Raw genomic sequence first — 23,535 nt, 5'->3', positions numbered from 1 at the left:
ATGTATACTAAGAATAAACATTAAGTTTAGGCTGCTTATCTTGTAAATGATGTGAGATATAATCATAAATGAAACTAACTGTATTCCACTTTCAGGTATTTTGATTATAAAGAATTATTAGGTTGCATTGTGCATTGAAACACTCATTTCCTTTTTCAACCTTTAAATGTAACTTTTATTCGACTAATGTAATTGTCATTTTGGAGGCTTACTGCTCAGTAAGCTCACCCTTTCTGCTGCTTTCTGAACTCTGGCTGGCTGGTTCAACTCAGCTATTCTGGCTGAAACTCTTCTCCAACCTGGCTTCTCTCAGCTTCTCAATGAAATGCTCTGATTGGCCTCAATGTAACTCTAGCAATCTGGTGTAATCTTTTGGCTCCTCCTTATTCTCTGCCTTCGGCTGCCTCTGCTGACCTGTGCTGAACTGTATGAACTCACTGCATCATAGACCGACTGCACTGACTCCCAACTGGCTAACTTTCTCCCTGTGCTGCTCTGCCATAGGTTGCCTCTCTTTCCTTTGCTGTTCTCAGGAGAGTTGGCAGTATCCTATCTCTGACTCATTCTGTCAAATACTTTTCCAATTTGTCTTTTTTAAAAATCCTTTCAATCAGATGCTACTTTCGAACATGGCTGCTTCCCTCTATAAACTAACTTTACTAGAGATTCAAGGTGTGCACTAAGGGCATGTCTGTATTCCAGGCGGATGATATGGCAACCTAGAGCATGTCTAGATTCTGGCCAGATCACATAGACCTCAAAGGTCTTTGGATGTACTCTCTTGCCAGGTAGACCATGTTGCTGTATTAAAATGCCTTTATGTAAACTCATAAAATAAAACAACCTTATGAATGAGCATGAAGAAAAACTTTCAGCAGCTCTACTTATACAAAAGCAGACTCAAATGAAAAATTACCTTCTCTTATCAATGACATTCTTTAGGGCTACTTATTCCTTTTTTATTTCTCGTTTTGTTTTGCTTTTGCTTTTCTGAAAATAGATTGTTTTTACATGCAGTATATTCCAGTTATGGTTTCCACTATGCCACTCCTTCAAATTTTTCCACTTCCTTTCTTATACATATCTGCACCATTAATGTGTTTCTTTAGAAAGCAAATAGACATCTCAGCAATACTACAATAATGAAATGAGATGCAACAATAACAAAAACAGCAAAACAGAAATTGGAATAAAACTAAAGAAACAAACAGAATAAGAAACTGGGAAAAAAATGAAGATAAACACATATTGATTCAGAGACACACTTTTTCAACACACTAGAATCCCCTTAAAGATAAGTTGTAATAGATAAGCTAAGTTTGTATAAGGTGGGGAAAGAAAGATCTGGGAACAAGTGCCTCTCTAAATGCCAGTGAATTAGATTTTTTTGGCCATCTCCTACCTGGTATGGGCCTTTAAGCATGGTTTATATACCTGAGAGACTCAATTGTAGAAATAAATTTCTTCTTGTTTTTATTTTTGTTCCTATCTCATATATTATTATATCCTGACTGAAGTGTCTTTCCCACGTTTCTCCCTAGACTCTTCTACCCACTTTACCTTTCCCTATATCCTCCCTATATCTGCCATTATCTGACAATAGCAGGCTTCCCAGGGACATCAAAGAAGCACACTATAACATGTTCTTGTGATGTTCCTACTATGATTTTCCCTCTCCCCTAATATACAAGACTCCCCAAGCTCTGATTAATGTTTGCCTGTAGAACTCTGCATCTATTCCCATCAGTTGCTAATCTCTGTGGTTTAGCTGGGATGATAATTACGCTAGGCTCCACTCCTAGCACACTCTTCAGGCAAGACAAATTGTAGGTCAAATGTTTTGTGGCTGGATTGGTGTTCCAGTCCCTCTACTTGTGGCCTTGCCTGGTTATAGAGGATGAGCAGTTCAGTTTCCATGTCCTGTATAACTAGTAGTCTTTGATAGGGTTAAGCTGGAAAATTCCAAGAAATTTTCATTGTACTAGTTTTCTATCTCTCTCACATTTTCAATTTGACTTTTTCCATAATCCCTAAATATGAGCATATAATCTCTTGATGAGAATATTCTATAAATAACCTCATACAAATTTTCAACTTTGTTTCTTATCATCTTATCAATACTATTTATTTAGCAAGTAAACAGTAAATAATTAAGTAACAAATAATTACATCTCAAGAGTCTAATTCAAATTCAATGATTTTTTTTTTTTTACAGAATTGCATTGTCACCAATTTTCATATGTGGACTTTTGGTCCATCACCTGACATTCATCAGTTACTGTTGCCTTTGTCAGGATGCCTCATTCACACAAGAAGACCATAAGAAGATGCTTTCATGTTAGTACAGAGAAGAATAATAGAAATCAAATCAGCTATAAATAAGAAAAAAATCCCTGTTCAAAAAATGATTTCTTGAAGACCTCAAGAGTCTTGGAAAATTTATTTATTCAAATCCCTGATTATCAGTACCTTGTTGGTATTATAACTTAGATTAGAACATTGTATAAATAAAATAATAACAACTACATCTGTCACATATTGCTTACCAGGAGCTTGAGACTTGAGCAGTAACATTTTCTTTATTTCTTTATGTTTTTTTGTTTGTTTGTTTTATGGAAAAGGAGGTATTTTTATTGTGATGACAACAGAGTACTTTTCACATTTTTATAGTCACACTTTAAAATGGAGATGGAGTGAAAATGAAAGTCCAACTCTTCTAATATTTTCATCTTTTGCAGTGCTAGGCACTCCCTACTATTTGTGTGTGTGTGTGTGTGTGTGTGTGTGTGTGTGTGTGTGTGTGTGTGAAAAATAAGTCGTTTGAAGTTATAATCTGTTTCCTTGTATAAAATAAGTTTTAAAAGTCGTCAAGATTTTGGTGTAGAAGGAGTGCTGTAAGAAGACACTGGAAGCTACTCTTCCATGGCTCACTCCATGAAGGCTATGGGAATGATTTATAAATTCTGGTATTTTGCTCATATTTAGGTTATTGTTTCAATATTGTTTTAATATTTCTCTTGAAGAAGACTCAACAGATTTTAAAAAGCGGATACTTCCAAAATGAGATATTTATTTCTACTCACACAAGTAAAGATCTTTGTATAAAATATTTGAATTGTGACTATTTTTAAGTATTTAATAATCCATCTTTACTTCAATTCTTCAGGTTAAACAACTATAGCCTTCCAAATAATTTTCACATTTTATTTTCAATTGGAATAGGCTCAAACAAGTTAATTTTTAAAATATGTACCATCTTTTGATGATGATATTACAAATTAATAAGAAGAGATTTTTCTCATAACTTGAGTTTTATGTTAAGAAAGTTTACTTTTATTGACTTCTTATGAATCATGCAAAACCAGAGCATTGTCACTGAATTCATACTCCTGGGGCTTTCACAGAACCCGAATGTGGAAAAAGTACTATTTGTTATATTTTTATTGGTCTATCTTGCAACAATAGGAGGCAACATGGTCATTGTGGTGACCATCATCTACAGCCCTGCACTGCTGGGCTCCCCCATGTACTTCTTCTTGGCATTCCTGTCCTTCCTGGATGCGTGCACTTCTTCTACGGTCACACCCAAGATAACTATTGACTGCTTCTACAAGAGAAAGACCATCTCTTTTGACTGTTGTATGATACAACTGTTTACAGTTCACTTCTTCACTGGGGCAGAAGTTATTGTCCTGGCATCCATGGCTTATGATCGCTATGTGGCCATTTGCAAGCCACTTCTCTACTCTTCCATCATGACCAGGAGGCTCTGTGGCATTTTGGTGCTGGTATCCTGGGCAGGAGGCTTTTTGCATTCTATTGTACAAATTACATTCACATTGCAGTTACCGTTATGTGGACCCAATGTCATTGATCATTACATGTGTGATTTGTTCCCATTACTGAAGCTTGCCTGCACTGACACACACATTTTTGTTATTTTGGTGTTTGCCAACAGTGGAGCTATCTGCATCATAATCTTCTCTTTATTGCTTGTCTCCTATGGTGTCATCTTGTTCTCTCTGAGAGCCCACAGTTCTGAAGGTCGGAAAAAAGCTCTCTCCACATGTGGATCCCATGTAACTGTTGTGCTTTTGTGCTTTGTTCCATGTATATTAATATATGTAAGACCTACATCTGCTTTCTCTTTTGAAAAAAACATGCTTATATTTATCAATGTCCTGACACCATTGCTAAATCCTATGGTTTACACTTTCAGAAATAAGGAAATGATAAATGCAATCAGACAATTGTGGAAGAGATTAAGAGTAGATTCTGATAAATTTTAAAATATTCAATTTTCAGTGGGGAAGGGCACTTGCTATATGAACATGATGGCTTCAGAAACTTTTCATAACTAAATACAGATGTTCATTTTAAATATAGTACTGGGGCACAGGAAATTTGTAGATGTCTGAGTTTTATTTCACTGTTGATTTATCTGCTGAACAATGAATTCAAGATTCATTGGAGATGTACTCTATGAAAATGAGGGAGAACACAGTAGACGGTTGTAACAGGGACTTCTTTTGTTTCTGAATGAATGCCAACAGTTACAAACACTTTTTACCCATCACATGTACTCACGTGTATTATAACATACAAGCAGATATGCCCACATATCCCACATAAACACCAACAAACAAAGCACCTAAGAAACTCAATGAAACGAATTAAAATTTTCAATATTTTATTGAGATGTACTATGCTGTTAACTCTTTATAAAATAATGGCATCTTTCAGTACAGAGGAGATAGTTGGAGTGAGATTTTCTGTATCTTATTTCACAACTTTACTTTGGAAACCCCACTAAGCATTTTTATATGAAAATTAAGTTAACATTATCCTCTCATTTACTTAATTAAATACTTGAGAAAGTTTAAGTCTTTAAATGACTATTATTTACACTGTTTAGTTAAAACTAATGGCAAAATATCTGCATACTAGCCCAAGGGGCATGTCCCACGAAAGCCTTCACTTACCAGGAAACTGGGACAGAGGGGAAGGCATCCTATTGGGACTCTAAATGAGAGATGCATGGGAGAATAGCAAAATAAAAGGATACAGAGGGTCCTAGAAATCTACAAGTAGAACAATATGATAGGCAGATTTGGGCCCAGGGGTCCCGCTCAAACTAAGGCACCAGCCAAGGACAATACAGGAGGTAAACTTTAAACCCCTTCCCAGATCTAGTCAATGGTCAGAATATTCTCCACAGTTGAGTGGAGAGTGTGATATGACTTTCTCACGTACTATGGTGCCTCACATTTGACCATGTCCCCTGGAGGGGGAGACCTGGTGGCACTCAGAGGAAGGACAGCAGGTAGCCAAGAAGAGACTTGATACCCTATGAGAATATATAGGGGGAGGTAATCCCCCTCAGGAACAGTCATAGTCGAGGGGAATAATGAGAAAATGGGGGGGGGGAGGAATGGGAGGATACACGGGATGGGATAAACATTGAGATGTAACAAGAATAAATTAATAAAAAAAAGAAAAAAAAAGAAAATGAAAAAAGAAAAATAATGAAGTCATTCCAAGAGAAAACAACATGACATCCTGAGACTACAGAACCTAGAAACGTAGAGATGTTAAAAGAGAACCTGACCTTTAGGTGTACCTTTACCATCTGACTTTTTTGTTGTTGTTGTTAAAAAGTAATTTTTTCTTCTCTCATACAATATATTCTGATTCTGGTTTTCATTCCCTTATCTTCTTCTACAATTCTTCCTTCATTCCTGAAGTCCTGTTGTCACTAGGAACAATCAGATAAGATCTGGCCCCAAGCTCTTGCCCAGCATATACTCCTAAAATACATACATTAGCTTTAACTGGATCTGACCCCCTTGACTCCAAATTCCACCCTACAACCTGGCTTGCTTTCATGGTGTCCTGACACCACCAGGGACACCAGAAGCAAGAGTAGCATCCAAAACACCAGAGGTTATGAAGCCCACAAAAACCTTAGGGAAAACACCATCTAGACCTAAAGAATAACTAGTCACTGACCAGAACTCCAGGCCACTCAGACCAGTAGACTTAGAAAAAACAGAAACCAATGGGAAAACATCCAATAATTATCCAAAATAAACTTTAAAAATCAGTATTTAAACCTATAATTGCAAAACCCCAGATCGCTAAATGGAATATCATAAAAACACAATCAACACCCCATGAAAGAAAGCCAAAACCCTGACATTGTTAACAATACTCTGCTATGCTTGCAGATAGGAGCCTATCAGAATTTTCCTCTGAGATGCTCTAACCAACAGCAGTCGGAAACAAATGCTGAGACTTCCAGCCAAACATTGTGTAAAGCATATGCAAACTAGTGAAAAAGTGGGGGAAGTATAAAAGGGAATCCTGGAGCTGGAAAACCTAGGTAAGAGAACAGAACTAGAGATGCAAGCATCCCCAACAAAGTACAAGAAATGGAAGAAAGAACTTCAGGCATAGGAGATATAATAGAAGAAATTTATACTCCAGTCAAAGACAATGTTAAATTGAAAAAGTTCCTTACCCAAAACATCCAGTAATCCTAGGGCACTATGAAAAGACCAAGCTTAAGAATAACAGTAGGTGGTGGTGGTGGTGGTAGTAGTGGTAGTAGTAGTAGTAGTAGAGGAAGAAGAACAAGAACAAGAACAAAGAAGGAAGAAAGAAGAAAAGGAAGAAAGGAAGAAGAAGAAGAAGAAGAAGAAGAAGAACAAGAACAAGAACAAGAACAAGAACAAGAAGAACAAGAAGAAGAACAAGAACAAGAACAAAAACAAGAACAAAGAAGGAAGAAAGAAGAAAAGGAAGAAAGGAAGAAGAAGAAGAACAAGAAGAACAAGAACAAGAACAAGAACAAAAACAAGAACAAAGAAGGAAGAAAGAAGAAAAGGAAGAAAGGAAGAAGAAGAAGAAGAAGAAGAAGCCTATAAGGAAAGAGATGCCTATAAAGATACAAGAAGTTTAAAGAACAGCAAATGGACTTGACCAGAAAAGAAAATCTTCCTACCACATAATAATCAAAACATTAAATGTACAGAACAATAAATAATATTAAAAGTTGCAAGGAAAATTGGCCAAGTGACATATAAAGACAGATCTATCAGAATTACATCTGACTTCTCAATAGAGACTCTAAAAGCCAAAAGAACCTGGGCATGTGCTTTGCAATCTCTAAGACACCACAGATGCCAGTCCAGACTATAATAACAAGCAAAACTTTCAATCATGAATAAACAGAGAAAGTAAAATGTTCCATGAGAAAAACCAAATTTAAACGGTATCTATTCACAAATCCAGCCCAACAGAAGATAATAGAAGGGAAAATCCAACCCAAGCAGGCTAAATACACCCAAGAAAATACAGGAAATAAACAATTCCACACCACCAAAACCAAAAGAAGGGAAAAGCACAATGCACACATACATGCACTCACACATGCGTGCACATACCAACATCAAAACAATAGTAATTAACAATAATTATATATAATAATCATACTTGTAGTGATGTTAGGTACTAGTTTAGTTAATTATACAAACATGTTTTAACAAAAGATTATAGGACATCATAAAATGAATGCACTGTCTAAGAGAGAGAGAGAGAGCAGAAGTATAAGAAATATCAGTGAAGACTGAACATTAAAGCTGCCTCTAAACCCACCTTCAAAATCAACAGGCAAATCATGTACTAAGCCAACTATTCTGATCATATTTCTTACTTTCAATTAGTAGTGATACTAATGGATATGACCAGGAGAAAGAGTATAGAATATCTCAATATTTAACCTGATTTTTTATTTAAAAATGTATCTAAAGGTAAAGAAGTGCTTCTTTGACAAGTTAATGAATGATACTAAATAGTGTATCCTAGAATAAAATTGTTGGAGACATACTCTGGAGTATCTTAATACCTATGTGGAATGTTGCTTTCAGAATCTTAAATTGATGGGAAGGTAATGAAACTTGTGACTCAAGTACAATACTTTAGAAATACAGCTTCCTTCTAAAAAACAAAAGCAATCATGGGTCATTAATATCTCTCAAAATCAATAGACACATCCTATCTTAACAGAATGAATGAGAAAACAGGTTTCATCATTGTGCTACATACAAGAAACACACCTCAGCAACATTAACTCAGACGACATGGACTGTTTCAGTCAGGTATAGGTCCTTGGGAATGGGAGTTCTCAAAGCATCAGTGGACAAAGAGTCAGTGAATTGACAAACAGACAAACTCAGAGGGAGTTTGAATCTGAGTGTATTTTGAAGGCAAGCAGTCTAGACTTTTACACACATTTTTTAAAAATAGGGAGTGTTTTGTGGCTACATTTCCCATGGAGTAGAATCAAGGGAGTCAATGAAGCAATCAGGCATTCACAGTACAAAGTACATAATGCAAAGTAATAGTGTTGTCGTATTTGAATTACCAACATGAAAGGAAACAATACAGGGTACAGAATGCAAAGTAAAGACGTCATCATTCTCAAGTTACTGGTTTGGTATCAGTACACATGTGCCGTCTTTGTCAAGAGTCAATGTTCTCTCATTTATGGAGCTTATGGTCAACACCTGTGTGCCAAGACAGTTTTTTTCTTAGTTCTCCTTTCTAATATCTGAGTGCCACCATCTGGAGCTTTCTAAAACACTTTATTTCTTTGTAAGTCATAATATAAATTATTAACTAATGAATAGGTTTTAGCCATGTTTGTTTTAATAAGTGGAGAAGAACTTGGTGGTGAACTCCGGCCATGAATGATCCCTGGCTGCAGTCCCATGTTAGGGGATTTCATAGAAACATTGTCATGTTTAAAGGGTCCTGACATGAGAGTAAGGTTAGGAGAAAGAATAAAGACAGAATATGCCAACACGTTGAGAAAAAAGAAGGTTGCAATCAATTACTCCTGGCAGGAACATCAGACCCATTTCAGGAGGCTCTACCTGGGTAGGATGTCATCACTTCGGGTTGTGCAACAGCATTTGTCACACAGAATCCACTGGAGGGGTCATGACACTCACAGAAAATGCCTGGACAGATAATTTACAAAGAAAACTGGCCAAAAAGCAAGCTTGAGTAGACACTTTAATATTAAGTGAAATAGACTTTCAACCAATATTATTCAAAAGGAAAAACATGAGCTCTCAATTCTGAACATCTATGCCCCAGATGCAAGGGCACTCACATTTGTAAAAGAGACATTGCTAAAGCTTAAATCACATGTAGAACACCACACTTTAAAAGTAAGAGACTTCAACACCCCACTCTCACCAATGAACAGATTATCCAGACAGAAACTAAACAGAGAAATAATTAAACTATGAGATACTATATATCAATTGGGCCTAACAGAAAATACAGAATATTTCTCTCAAACACAAAAGAATATACATTCTTCTCAGCACCTAACATAATTTTCTCTAAAATTGTCCATATACTTGCACACAAAGTCTCACCAGATACAAGAATATTGAAACAATCCCTTGTATCTTATCAGACCACCATGGATTAAAGCTGGACTTTAGCAACAAGAGAAATACAGAAAGCCTACAAACCCATGGAAACTTACCACTCAGTGACCACTGTTTCAAGAAAAACATGAAAAAGACATCAAAAAATTTTTAGAATTCAATGAAAATGAAGGCACAACATATCCAAACTTATTAGACACGATAAAAGCAGTGCTAAGAGGAAAGTTCATAGCATTAAATTACTTTACAAAAAATTTAAGGAGCTCTCATACTTAAAGCACACCTGAAAGTTCTATAAAAATAAAAGAAGCAAACACACAGAAGAGGAATAGAAGGCAGGATATATCAAACTAATAAATAAAATAGAAACAAAGAGAACAACAACAAAACCAAAAGAATCAACAAAACCAAGATTTCAGAAAAAGAACAAGATAGACAAACCCTTAGCCAAACTACTAAAAGGAAGACAGAGAATATTCAAATTAACAAGGCCAGAAATGAAAAGGGGGACATAACAAAAGTTACCATACCCACCCCAAGGAATTCTTACTACATAAAACTGTACTCTACAAAATTTGAAAATCTAAGTGAAATGCACAATTTTCTTGATAGCTACCACCCACTAAATTTAAATAAAGAACAGAAAAGCAATGTAAATATGCCTAAAACCTGTAAGGAAATATAAACAGTCATTAAAAGTCTCCAAAGAAAATAAAGTCCAGGGCCAGATAATTTTATGACAGAATTTCATAAGACATTCAAGGAAGAGATAATATCAATACTTCTCAAATTATTCCACAAATAGAAAAAGAAGGAACAATATGAAATTCATTTTATGAGGCCACAATCATCATGTAGAGGAATTTTCATCCATCGACATGGCTGCTGTAGTACAGGATCAAATCCAGAGACCATTTAGGTTTGTATGGCACAGCTGGAACACAAACAAACCTCTAACCCCAGGAGTCAGAGGCAAGCAGATGTCTGAGGTCCTGGCCAGGATGGTATAGAGCAAGTTTTGGGTAAAGAAAGCTTAGGACCAGATGCGGTAGTACAAGCCTTTAATCCTAGAATTCTTGAGACAGAGACATGCACATCTCTGAGGTCCAGTATGTTTGTTTGAGTCAGTCAATTGAGAGGCAATTCAGTAGAGTAGTAAGTGGCTGTTCAGTTTGTAGCAGTTCAGCTTGGAGAATTTAGAGACAGTTTTTACCAGGACAGTTTTACAGAGACCAGTGGCAGACAGAACAAACTAGATACGGATGAAGACTGAATGAGCAAGAAACTAAGAATTAATGACAAGATTAGAAAAATATTGCTAGAGTTAGTTTGAGGACAAGTAGAGCTGTAAGAAGCTGAGAGAAGTGAGATTAAGTGAGTCAGCTTGGAGAGGAGTTTGAGGCAGAACAGATTAGGTGAACCAGCCATACAAATCTTAGAAAAAGCTAGAAAGGGTGAGATTATTCAACAGTAAGACTTCAAAATGACATTACTTCAGGAGAATTCAAGTTACATTTATACACATTGATTCTTATACCACACAGAGATTCAACCAATAAAGAGAATTTTAGACCAATATCTCTTATCAACACTGATGCAAACATACTCCGTAAGATATTCATACCAAATTCAAGAAAGCGTCAAGAACACCATCCAGCATGATCAAGTAGGCTTAATACCAGAGATGCAGGGGTAGTTTAACATATGAAAATCCATCAATAAACAAACTGAAAGAAGTAAACTACATCATCATCTCATTAGATACAAAGGAAAGCCTTTGACAAAATCCAATATCACTTTATGATAAAAGTCTTGGAGAAATTATGGATACAAGGTATATACATAAACACAATAAAGGCTACATACAGCAAGCCTATTGCTCAAATTCAGAAAAGTACAAACAATCAGATAAAGGAAATAAATAAAACAGTTCAAGATATGAAGGCCTATAGAAAGTCACTGGAAACAATTCAGGAACATACAAACAATCAGATGAAGGAAATAAAAAAAAGTTCAAGATCTGAAGTTGAAAATGGAAACAATGATAAAGGCACAGATAGAAGAAAAATGGGAAGGAGAGAACTTACAGAAGAAATCCAGAAATAGCTTTTCTAACAGAATTCAATAGATGGAGGAACGAATCTCAGAACTGGAAGATACAATCAAAGAACTTGAAGCAACCCTCAAAGAAAATGCTAAATCTTAAAATTCCTGACACAAAACATACAAGAAATCAAGGACACCATGAAAAGACAAAACCTGAGGATAATAGGCATTGAGGAAAGAGAAGACACCCAACTCCAAGACCCAGAAAATATTTTCCACAAAATCATAGAGGAAAATTTCCCCAATTTAAAGATGAAGATGCATATAAACATACAAGAGGCCTACAGAACACCAAATAGAATACACCAGAAAAGAAAATCTTTCTACTACATAATAATCAAAACTCAAAATATTCAGAACAAAGAAAAATATTAAAAGCTGCAAGGGAGAAGGGCCAAGTAACATATAATGACAAACCTATCAGAATTATACCCAACTTCTCAGCAGAGACAATAAAAGCCAGAAGGGCCTGGACAGAGGTCCTGCAAACCCTAAGAGACCACAGACGCCAGGCCAGACTATTATTCCTAGCAAAACTATTAATAACTTTTGATGGAGAAAACAAGATAGTCCATGACAAAAACAAATTCAAACAAAACCTATCTACAAATCTGACCTTACAAAAGTTACTAGAAGGAAAACTCTAACCCAAAGTAACAAGTTTCAAACAAAATTACATGGGAAATAGATAACTACATTGTCACAAAAACATAATCACACAAACACTCTACTGCAACCAACATCAAAATCAAGGGACTTAACAATCACTGGTCAATATCTCTCAACATCAATGGTCTCAGTTCTCCAATAAAAAGACACCGAGTAACTGAATGAATATATAAACAAGACCCAAAATTCTTCTGCATCCAAAAAATACTTATCAGCCACAAGGATAGACATTACCTCAGTGTAAAAGCCTGGAAAAGGGTATTCCAAGCAAATGGACACAGGACACAAGCTGGTGTAGCCATTATACTATCTAATAAAATAGACTTTCAACCAAAATTAATCAAAAGAGATGAGGAAGGACATTTCATACTCATCAAAGGTAAAGTCGACCAAGATGACATCACAATTCTGAACATCTGTGACCCCAATTCAAAGGGACCCACATTTTAAAAAGAACTATTAACAAAGCTTAAATCACACATCTATCCCCACATATTAATAGTGGAAATTTTCAACACCCCACTTTCACCAAAATTATTAAAACAGAAACTAAACAGAGAAATAATGACACTAACCAGAGTCATGAATCAAATGGATCTAAAAGATATCTACAGAACTTTTCACCTAAACACAAAGGATTATACCTTCTTCTCAGCACCTCATGGAATCTTCTCCAAAATTGATCATATAGTAGGTCACAAGGTAGGGCTCAACAGATACTAGAAGATTGAAACAATACCTTGTACCCTATCAGATCACCATGGTCTAAAGATGGACCTCAACAACAACAGAAATGACAAAAAGCCTACATGCACATGGAAACTAAACAACTCTCTACTTAATGACACCTGGGTCAGGGAAGAAAGAAAGAAAGAAAGAAAGAAAGAAAGAAAGAAAGAAAGAAAGAAAGAAAGAAAGAAAGGACTTCCTGAAATTCAATGAAAATGAAAGAACAATATACCCAAATTTATGAGACACTTTGAAAGCAGTAATAATTCTAGCACTAAGTGCCTTTATAAAGAAATCAGAAACATACCATATAAGCAACTTAATGACACATCTGGAAGTCCTAGAAAAAAAAAGAATCAGAAACACTCAAGGGGAGTAAATGTCTGGAAATAATCAAACTCAGGGCTGCAATCAATAAATTAGAAATAAAGAGAACAATTCAAAGAATCAACAAAACCAGGAGCTGGTTCTTTGAGAAAATCAAGAAGATAGACAAACTGTTAGCCAAACTAGCTAAAAGGCAGAGAAACACTATCCAAATTAACAAAATCAGAAATGAAAAGGGAAACATAACAACAGACACTGAAAAAATACAAAGAATCATAAGATCTTACTTCAAAGGCATATTTGGAAATCTGAGGGAAATGGACACTTTTCTTGATGGATTCCACTTGTCTAAATTGAATCAAGATCAGATAAACAAATTAAATAGTCCTATTTCTCCTACAGATATAGATGCAGTCATTAAAAGTCTTCCAACCAATAAAAGCCCAGGGCCGGATAGTTTCATCGCAGAATTCTACCAGATATTCAAAGAAGAACTAATACCAATACTCTTCAAACTACTCCAAAAGATAGAAATGGATGGAACATTACCAAACTCATTTTATGAGGCCACAGTTACCCTGATACCTAACTCTCACAAAGACCCAACAAAGAAAGAGAATTTCAGACTAATTTCTCTTATAAACATTGATGCAAGAATACTGAATAAAATACTCCCAAACTGAATACAAGAATACATCAAAGATATCATTTACCATGGCCAGGTTGGATTTATTCAAGGCATACAGGGATGGTTTAATATACAAAAATCCATCAATGTAATCCATCATATAAACAAAATGAAAGAAAAAATGGCATGTTCATCTCCAGGGATACAGAAAAAGCATTTGACAAAATTCAACACCCCTCCAAAGTTTTGGAGAGATCAGGGATACAAGGCACATACCTAAACATAATAAAGGCTATATACATCAAGCCAATAGCCAACATCAAATTAAATGGAGATATACTCAAGGAAATTCCTTTAAAATCTGGGACCAGCAATGCTGCGCATTTTTGCCATATCTCTTCAATATAGTTCTTGAAGTTCTAGCTAGAGCAATAAGACAACAAAAGGAGATCAAAGGGATCCAAATGGGAAAGGTGAAAATCAAATTATCTGCATTCACAGATGATATGATAGTGTCCATAAGTGACCCCCAAAATTCCACCAGAGAACTCCTACAACTGATAAACACCTTCAGCAAAATGGAACTAGAAATGATCATACTGAGTGAGTTAACCCAGACCCAGAAAGACTCACAGGGTATATTCTCACTTATAATTGGACACTAGGCCCAAAATGGATGTCCCAGGAAAGTCTTCGCTTACCAGGAGATTGGGATAGATGCAGGGACTTCCTATTGGGACTTTAGGTAAGAAAAGTATTGCAGAATGGGAAAATAGAAAGATCCAGAGGGTCCTAAAAACCTACAAGAAGAACATCATGATGGGTGGATCTGGACCCAGGGAGTCTGCTCAAACTACTGCACCAATCAAGGATAATTCATGCAGTAAACATTGAACTCCTATTCAGATCTAGCCAATGAACAGGACATTCTTCACAGTTGCATGGAGAATGCGGACTGACTCTGACATGAACTCTGTGCCCCATATTTGACCACTTCCCTTTGGTGTGGGGGGGGCATGGTGGCACTCAGAGAAAGGATAAGCAGGCTACCAGGATGAGACTTGATAGGCTGTTACCATATGTTGGGGGAGGAGGTCCCCTTCTGTCACAGACCTAGGGGAGGAGAATAGGGTGAAAGAGAGAGGGAGCGAGGAAAGGGAGAATACAAGTGAGAGGATAACAATTTAGATGTAATCTGAATAAATTAATTATATTTTATAAAAAGAAAAAAAAAGAAATGCTCAACTTACTTAATCATTAGGGAAATCCAAATGAAAACAACTCTAAGATTTTTATCTTCTACCTGTCAGAATGGCTAAGATCCAAAAGCTAAGTGTCAGCAGATGCTGTAGAGAATTTTGAGAAAGGAGAACACTCCTTCATTGCTGATGGGGGTGAAAAATTGTACAACCACTTTGGAAAGCAGTCTGGTGATTTCTTTTTTTTTTTTTTTTATTAATTTATTCTTGTTACATCTCAATGTTTATCCCATCCCTTGTATCCTCTCATTCCTCCCCCCCACCCCCATTTTCCCATTATTCCCCTCCCCTATGACTGGTTCCTGAGGGGATTACGTCCCCCTGTATATTCTCATAGGGTATCAAGTCTCTTCTTGGCTACTTGCTGTCCTTCCTCTGAGTGCCACCAGGTCTCCCCCTCCAGGGGACATGGTCAAATGTGAGGCACCAGAGTACGTGAGAAAGTCGTATCACATTCTCCACTCAACTGTGGAGAATATTCTGACCATTGGCTAGATCTGGGTAGGAGTTTAAAGTTTACCTCCTGTATTGTCCTTAACCCAGAAGCAGAAAGAATCAAATGGTATATACTCACTTATATCTGCATACTAGCCCAAGGGGCATGTCCCACGAAAGCCTTCACTTACCAGGAAACTGGGACAGAGGGGAAGGCATCCTATTGGGACTCTAAATGAGAGACGCATGGGAGAATAGCAAAATAAAAGGATACAGAGGGTCCTAGAAATCTACAAGTAGAACAATATGATAGGCAGATTTGGGCCCAGGGGTCCCGCTCAAACTAAGTCTGGTGATTTCTTAGAAAATTGGGAATAGTTCTACCTCAAGACCCAGCTCCTGGGTATATACCCAAAAGATATTCTACCATATGACAAGGACATTTGCTCAAATATGTTCATAGGGGCTTTATTCCTTTGTTTGTTCTGTTTTTCGAGACAAGGTTTCCCTGTGTAGCCTTAGCTGTCCTGGACTTGCTTTATAGACCAGGCTAGCCTTGAACTCACATAGATCTGCCTGCCTCTGCCTTCTGAGTGCTGGGATTAAAGGTGTGCGCCAACATTCCGGGCTGGGTCTTTATTCTTAATAGCTGGAATCTGGAAACAAAGAATATATAAAAAAAAATGTGGTACATTTATACAACTATTCAGCTGTTAAAAGCAAGGAAATCATTACATTTGTAAGCAATAGGTAAAACTAGAAAAGATCATTCTGAGTAAGGTAACCCAGTCACAGAAAAACACACATGGTATGTATTTGCTTATAAGTGGATTTTAGCCATATAGTACAGGATTAACATACTATTGTGCAGAGACCCAAAGAAGATAAATAACAAGGAAGATACAAGGGAGGATGTTTAAATCTCACTCAGAAAGGGAAACAGATTAAAGAAATAGTGGTTGAACAGAGGGAACAAGGTAGGAGAGGGAGTGCAAGATATATCAAGGTAGAGGGCAGACCTTGGCAGAGCAGGGGTGGGAGAACAGAAGGCCTGTAGGGAAAAGAGAAGTTGTGGGTGGGGCCACCTCTGACCTAATCCTGGGTAGGCTCCTAGGAGGATATGAGGTGGACTTTAGCAGAGATTCCTACTTACAGAGGCCGTAGAGACTAAAGAGGACTCACTCTAATTAGAAAAGACTCCTCATAATGGAAGGGAACACCAACTCACCCACAAAACTTTGACTCCAAGTCTGCCCCACCTACAAGATGTGCAGGGATATAGATAGAACAGATAAAGCAGAGATTGAGGGAATGTCCCACAATGCCTGGCCCAAACCAAGTCCCACTTCATGGCAGGGAGCCAACCCCTGACACTATTGAGTAATGATACTCTGCTATGCTTGCACACAAGAGCCTAGCAGAGTTGCCCTTTGAGAACCTTCACCCAGCAGCACTTTGAAACAGATGCTGAAATTCATAGCCAATCATTGGGTAATACACAGGGAGTCATGTGGAAAATTTGGGTGAAGGATAAAAGGACCACCTGGAGATGACAGGATCTCCACAAGAAGATGAACAGAAACAACACACAAGGGCCCAGAGTGGCTTGTTGAAACTGAAGCACCAATCAAGGTCCACACATGGACTGGACTGAGGCCTCCTACACAGAAGTAGCTGATGGGCAGCTCAGATATCATGTGGGTTCTCTATAAGGGGAGCAGGGTCTGTCTCTGATATGGCCTCTGTTGCCAACATTTTGATCACTTCCCCTGGCGGGACTGCCTTGCCAACTCACAGGAGAAGTCACTCTCATTTCTCATGCAACTTGATGATCTGGGGTGGATAGGAAGGGGGGCTCCCCTTTTCTGAAGAAAATGGGAGGGACATGAGAAAGAGAGAAAGGGAGGATGGGACTAGGACAGGAGGAGGGATGGGGTTACAATCAGGAGGTAAAGTCAATAAACAAAATTTTAAAAAGAAAAAAAAGATAATAAAGAAATATTAAACATTCATTTATAGAACACATTATATATGTTGTATAACATATATTTATACTTAGGGTGACATAAAATGATAAATACTTTAATTAAAATATTGAAAATTAAACATAACTACACCTAAAAAATTAAATTGCCAGAGGCTTGAAGACCACTCACAAGATTAACCAAAAATGGATTAAATTGAGCTAACATTGCATGCCATATTATAATGACTATTTTAAATTATTGTCATCCATACTATGGACTCAACGTTTCCACCTACAATGCTTATTGATATCAAATCTATATTGGCACATAAAAGCCAACTCATTTTTTTCTATAGTTCTGGTATACTTTAGTTTCTCCAAGTGTCATATATTTGAATATTCTGTATCTGTCTCTTATCTGGCTCAGGATACCTGCACAACGAAAACTGTGGTAAAGTCACTAAGCCATTTCCTGAGTAGTGACCTAGGGAAGTGTGTCCTCCCCCCAGCTCTACCATGCACATCACCTACTATTTCTTTCCCATTCAAAGTTAATTATAGGATCAATTTATCCACATATAAAATAATATTTTCATTAACTATATGATGTATCATGCAAAATTATCAGAGGTAGGAGTAGATGGGTATCATCAAATGTTGGTTTTATTTTTTTTTCACATTTTTTTATTAATTTATTCATATTACATCTCGATTGTTAGCCCTTCCCCTGTTTCCTCCCATTCTTCCCTCCCTCCCATTTCTCCCTTTCTCCCCTCCCCTATGTCTGTGACTGGGGGAGACCTCCTCCCCCTATATATGCTCTCAGAATATCAAGTCTCTTCTTGGTAACTAGCTATCCTTCCTCTGAGTGCCACCAGGTCTCCCCATCCAGGGGACATGGTCAGCAAAGGGGCATCAGAGTTCGTGTGAGAGTCAGATCTCACTCTCCACTCAACGGTGGAGAGTATCATGTTCGAAGCTTACTGCCTATATTCTCCTTGGCTGGTGCCTTAGTTTGAGGGGGACCCCAGGATCCAGATCTGCCTGTCATAAAGTTCTTCTTGTAGGTTTCCAGGACCCTGTGGGTCCTACTATTTCCTCTTTCTTCCATGCTACTCTTGCCTAAAGTCTCAATCGGATATCCTCTCCTCTGACCCACTTTCTTGGTAAGTAAAGATTTTCATGGTACATATCCCTTGGACTAGTGTTTTGATATAAGTGAGTATATATAATTTGTCTCTTTTTGCTTCTGGGTGAACTCACTCATTATGATAATTTCTAGATCAATCCATTTGTCCACAAATTTCGGGAATTCCTCATTTTTAATAGCTGAGTAGTATTCCATCGTGTAAATATACCACAGTTTCTTAGTCCATTCTTCTACTGAGGGACACTTAGGCTGTTTCCATGTTCTGGCTATTATGTATAGAGCAGCTATGAACATGGTTGAGCATATGTCCCTGTTATGTGGTAGGGCATTTTCTGGGTATATTCCAAGGAGTGGGATGGCTGGGTCTTGAGGAAGCCCTATTCCCATTTTTCTGAGAAAGCGCCAGATAGCTTTCCAAAGTGGTTGTACTAGTTTGCATTCCCACCAGCAATGAAGGAGTGTTCCTCTCTCTCCACATCCTCGCCAACATGCGGTGTCATTTGAGTTTTTGATCTTAGCCATTCTGATGGGTGTAAGATGGAATCTCAGTGTCGTTTTGATTTGCATTTCTCTGATGACTAACGAGGACGAGCATTTCTTTAAGTGTTTCTCTGCCATTTGATATTCCTCTGTTGAGAATTCTCTGTTAAGTTCCAAGCCCCATTTTGCAATTGGGTTGTTTGGTTTTGTGGTGTTTAATTTCTTGAGTTCTTTATATATTTTGGATATTAAACCTCTGTCAGATGAAGGGTTGGTGAAGAACTTTTCCCATTCTGTAGGCTGTCGTTTTGTTCTCTTGACAGTGTCTCCTGCCTTGCAGAAGCTTCTCAGCCTCATGAGGTCCCATTTATTAATTGTTGACATTAAGGCCTGGACTGTTGGTGTACTGTTCAGGAAGTTATTTCCTGTGCCTATGTGTCCCAGGCTCTTCCCCACTTTTTCCTCTAACTGAATTAATGTCTCTGGTTTTAAGTTGAGGTCTTTAATCCACTTAGACTTGAGTTTTATGCATGGTGACAAATAAGGGTCTAATTGCATTTTTCTACATGTAGACATCCAGTTAGACCAGCACCATTTGTTGAAAGATGCTATCTTTTTTCCATTGAATAGATTTGGCTTCTTTGTCAAAAATCAAGTGAGCAAATGTGTGTGGATTCATCTCTGGGTCTTCGATTCGATTCCATTGATCCACCAGTCTATTGCTTTGCCAGTACCATGCTATTTTAATTACTGTTGCTCTGTAGTACAGCTTGAGATCAGGAATGGAGATTCCTCTAGAGGATCTTTTGTTGTATAGGATTGTTTTTGCTATTCTGGGTTTTTTATTTCTCCATATGAATTTGAGAATTGATCTTTCAATATCATCAAAGTATTTTGTAGGTATTTTGATAGGGATTGTGTTGAATCTGTAAATTGCTTTTGGTAAGATGGCCATTTTTACTATGTTGATTCTCCCGATCCACGAACAAGGTAAATCCTCCATCTTCTCATGTCATCTTCAATCTCTTTCTTCAGAGGTTTGAAGTTTTTTCAAATAAGTCCTTCACTTGCTTGGTTAGAGTTACTCCTAGATATTTTATATTGTTTGTGGCTATTGTGAAGGGAATAGTTTTCCTAATTTCTTCCTCTGCCTGTTTGTCATTTGTATACAGAAAAGCTACTGACTTTTTTGAGTTATTTTGTATCCTGCCATTTGCTGAAGGTGTTTATCAAGCTGTAGGAGTTCTCTGGTGGAATTTTGCGGGTCACTTATATACACTATCATATCATCTGCAAATAGGGATAATTTGACTTCTTCCTTTCCGATTTGGATCCCCTTGATCTCCTTTTGCTGTCTTATTGCTCTGGCTAGAACTTCAAGAACTATATTGAAGAGATAAGGGGACAAGGGGCAGCCTTGTCTGGTTCCTGATTTTAGAGGAATTTCCTTGAGTATCTCTCCATTTAATTTAATGTTGGCTATTGGTTTGCTGTATATGGCCTTTATTATGTTTAGATAAGTGCCTTGTATTCCCGATCTCTCCAAAACTTTGAACATAAATGGGTGTTGGATTTTGTCAAATGCTTTTTCTGCATCTAAAGAGATGATCATGTGGTTTTTCCCTTTCAGTTTGTTTATATGGTGGATTACATTGATGGATTTCCGTATGTTAAACCATCCCTGCATGCCTGGAATGAAGCCTACCTGGTCATGGTGAATGATGTCTTTGATATGCTGTTGTATTCGCTTTGCAAGAATTTTGTTGAGTATTTTTGCATCAATGTTCATAAGAGAAATTGGTCTGAAATTCTCTTTTTTTGTTGGATCTTTGTGAGGTTTAGGTATCAATGTGACTGTGTCCTCATAGAAGGAATTTGGTAATATTCCGTCCATTTCTATCTTTTGGAATAGCTTGAATAGTATCGATATTAGCTCCTCTTTGAAGGTCTGGTAGAATTCTGCACTGAAACCATCTGGCCTTGGGCTTTTTTTGCTTGGGAGACTATCAATGGTTGCTTCTATTTCTATAGGTGAAATAGGGCTATTTAGTTTGTTTATCTGGACTTGGTTCAATTTTGGCAAATGGAATCGGTCGAGAAATTTGTCCATTTCCATTAAATTTTCGAATTTTGTGGCATAAATGCCTTTAGAGTAGGTTCTTATGATTCTGTTACTGTCCCCAATAGAGAGACAACCAAGACAGAACCTAAATGAAGAAACAGTGAAACTAATAGTCATCATGAAGCAAATGGACCTAACTGATATCTACAGAACATTTCACCCAAACACAAAAGAATATACATTCTTTTCAGCACCTCAAGGAACGTTCTCCAAAATTGACCATATACTTGTTCACAAAGAAAGTCTAAACAGATACAAGAAAATCCAAATAATCCCTTCCATTTTATCTGACCACCATGCATTAAAGCTGGAATTTAACAACAAGTGCCTTGTATTCCTGATCTCTCCAGAACTTTGAACATAAATGGGTGTTGGATTTTGTCAAATGCTTTTTCTGCATCTAAAGAGATGATCATGTGGTTTTTCTCTTTCAGTTTGTTTATATGGTGGATTACATGGATGGATTTCCGTATGTTAAACCATCCCTGCATGCCTGGAATGAAGCCTACCTGGTCATGGTGAATGATGTCTTTGATATGCTGTTGTATTCGCTTTGCGAGAATTTTGTTGAGTATTTTTGCATCAATGTTCATAAGAGAAATTGGTCTGAAATTCTCTTTTTTTGTTGGAACTTTGTGACGTTTAGGTATCAATGTGACTGTGGCCTCTTAGAAGGAATTTGGTAATATTCCATCCATTTCTATCTTTTGGAATAGCTTGAATAGTATCGGTATTAGCTCCTCTTTGAAGATCTGGTATAATTCTGCACTGAAACCATCTGGCCCTGGGTTTTTTTTGGTTGGGAGACTATCAATGGTTGCTTCTATTTCTATAGGTGAAATAGGGCTATTTAGTTTGTTTATCTGGACTTGGTTCAATTTCAGCAAATGAAATCAGTCGAGAAATTTGTCCATTTCCGTTAAATTTTCAAATTTTGTGGCATAAATGCCTTTGAAGTAGGTTCTTACGATTCTTTGTATTTCTTTGGTGTCTGTTGTTATGTCTCCTTTTTCATTTCTGATTTTGTTAATTTGGATAGTGTTTCTCTGTCTTTTAGTTAGATTGGCTAATGGTTTGTCTACCTTGTAATTTTCTCAAAGAACCAGCTCTTGGTTTTGTTGATTCTTTGGATTGTTCTCTTTGTTTCTAATTTATTGATTTCAGCCCTGAGTTTGATTATTTCTAGGCATCTACTCCTCTTGGGTGTTTCTGCTTCTTTTTTTTCTAGAGCTTCCAGATGTGTTGTTAGGTTGTTTATGTGGGATGATTCCTTTTTCTTTTTGAAGGCGCTTAGTGCTATGAATTTTCCTCTTAGCACTGCTTTCAATGTGTCCCACAAATTTGGGTATGTTGTTCCATCATTTTCATTGAATTTCAGGAAGTCTTTTATTTCTTCCCTTATTTCTTCCATGACCCATGTGTCATTAAGTAGAAAGTTGTTTAGTTTCCACGTGTTAGTATGCTTTTTGTTATTTCTGTTGTTGTTGAAGTCCAGCCTTAGACCATGGTGATCTGATAAGATACAAGGTATTATTTCAATCTTCTTGTATCTATTGAGGTTTGCTTCATGACCAACTATGTGATCAATTTTAGAGAATGTTCCATCAGGTGCTGAGAAAAAAGTATAATCCTTTGCATTTGGGTGGAAAGTTCTGTAGATATTTGTTAGATCCATTTGATTCATGACATTGGTTAATGAGGTTATTTCCCAGCTTATTTTTTGATTCAAAGACCTATCCTTGAGTGAAAGAGGGGTGTTGAAGTCTCCCACTATTAATGTGTGGGTATCAATGAGTGGGGCAAGCTTTGTTAATAACTCTTTTACAAATGTGGGAGCCCTTGTATTCGGAGCATAGATGTTCAAAATTGTGATGTCTTCTTGGTTGATTTTACCTTTGACGAGTATGAAGTCACCATCCTCATCTCGTTTAATTAATTTTGGTTTGAAAGTCTATTTTATTAGATATTAGAATGGCTACCTCAGCTTGCTTCTTGTGACCATTTGCTTGGAATATTTTTCCCCAACCTTTTACTCTGAGGCAATGTCTGTCCTTGTGGTTGAGGTGTGTTTCTTGAATGCAGAAGAATGTTGGGTCATGTTTATGCATCCAGTCCATTAGTCTGCGTCTTTTTATTGGAGAGTTGAGACCATTGACGTTGAGAGATATTAATGACAAGTGATTGGTAAGTCCCTTCATTT

General features: G+C 37.1%; 1 protein-coding gene across 1 annotated transcript; it reads left to right on the top strand.

Moving 5' to 3' along the window:
* Window positions 1-3,353: 3,353 nt before the first annotated feature.
* LOC127207274 (olfactory receptor 4C15-like) lies at window positions 3,354-4,289 on the top strand. Its single transcript, XM_051166653.1, has one exon. The coding sequence runs from the start codon at window positions 3,354-3,356 to the stop codon at window positions 4,287-4,289; it is 936 nt and encodes a 311-aa protein (XP_051022610.1).
* The last annotated feature ends 19,246 nt before the right edge of the window (window positions 4,290-23,535 follow it).

Source organism: Acomys russatus, chromosome 24 (genome assembly GCF_903995435.1).
Source record: "Acomys russatus chromosome 24, mAcoRus1.1, whole genome shotgun sequence".
NCBI lineage: Eukaryota > Metazoa > Chordata > Mammalia > Rodentia > Muridae > Acomys > Acomys russatus.
Note: the sequence above shows the minus strand (reverse complement) of the source record. Positions and strands in the feature narration are given on the sequence as shown.

What these genes read in the sequence shown, in the direction of transcription:
- LOC127207274 (XM_051166653.1), top strand. Translation starts at nt 3,354, where the DNA reads ATGCAAAACCAGAGCATTGTCACTGAATTCATACTCCTGGGGCTTTCA.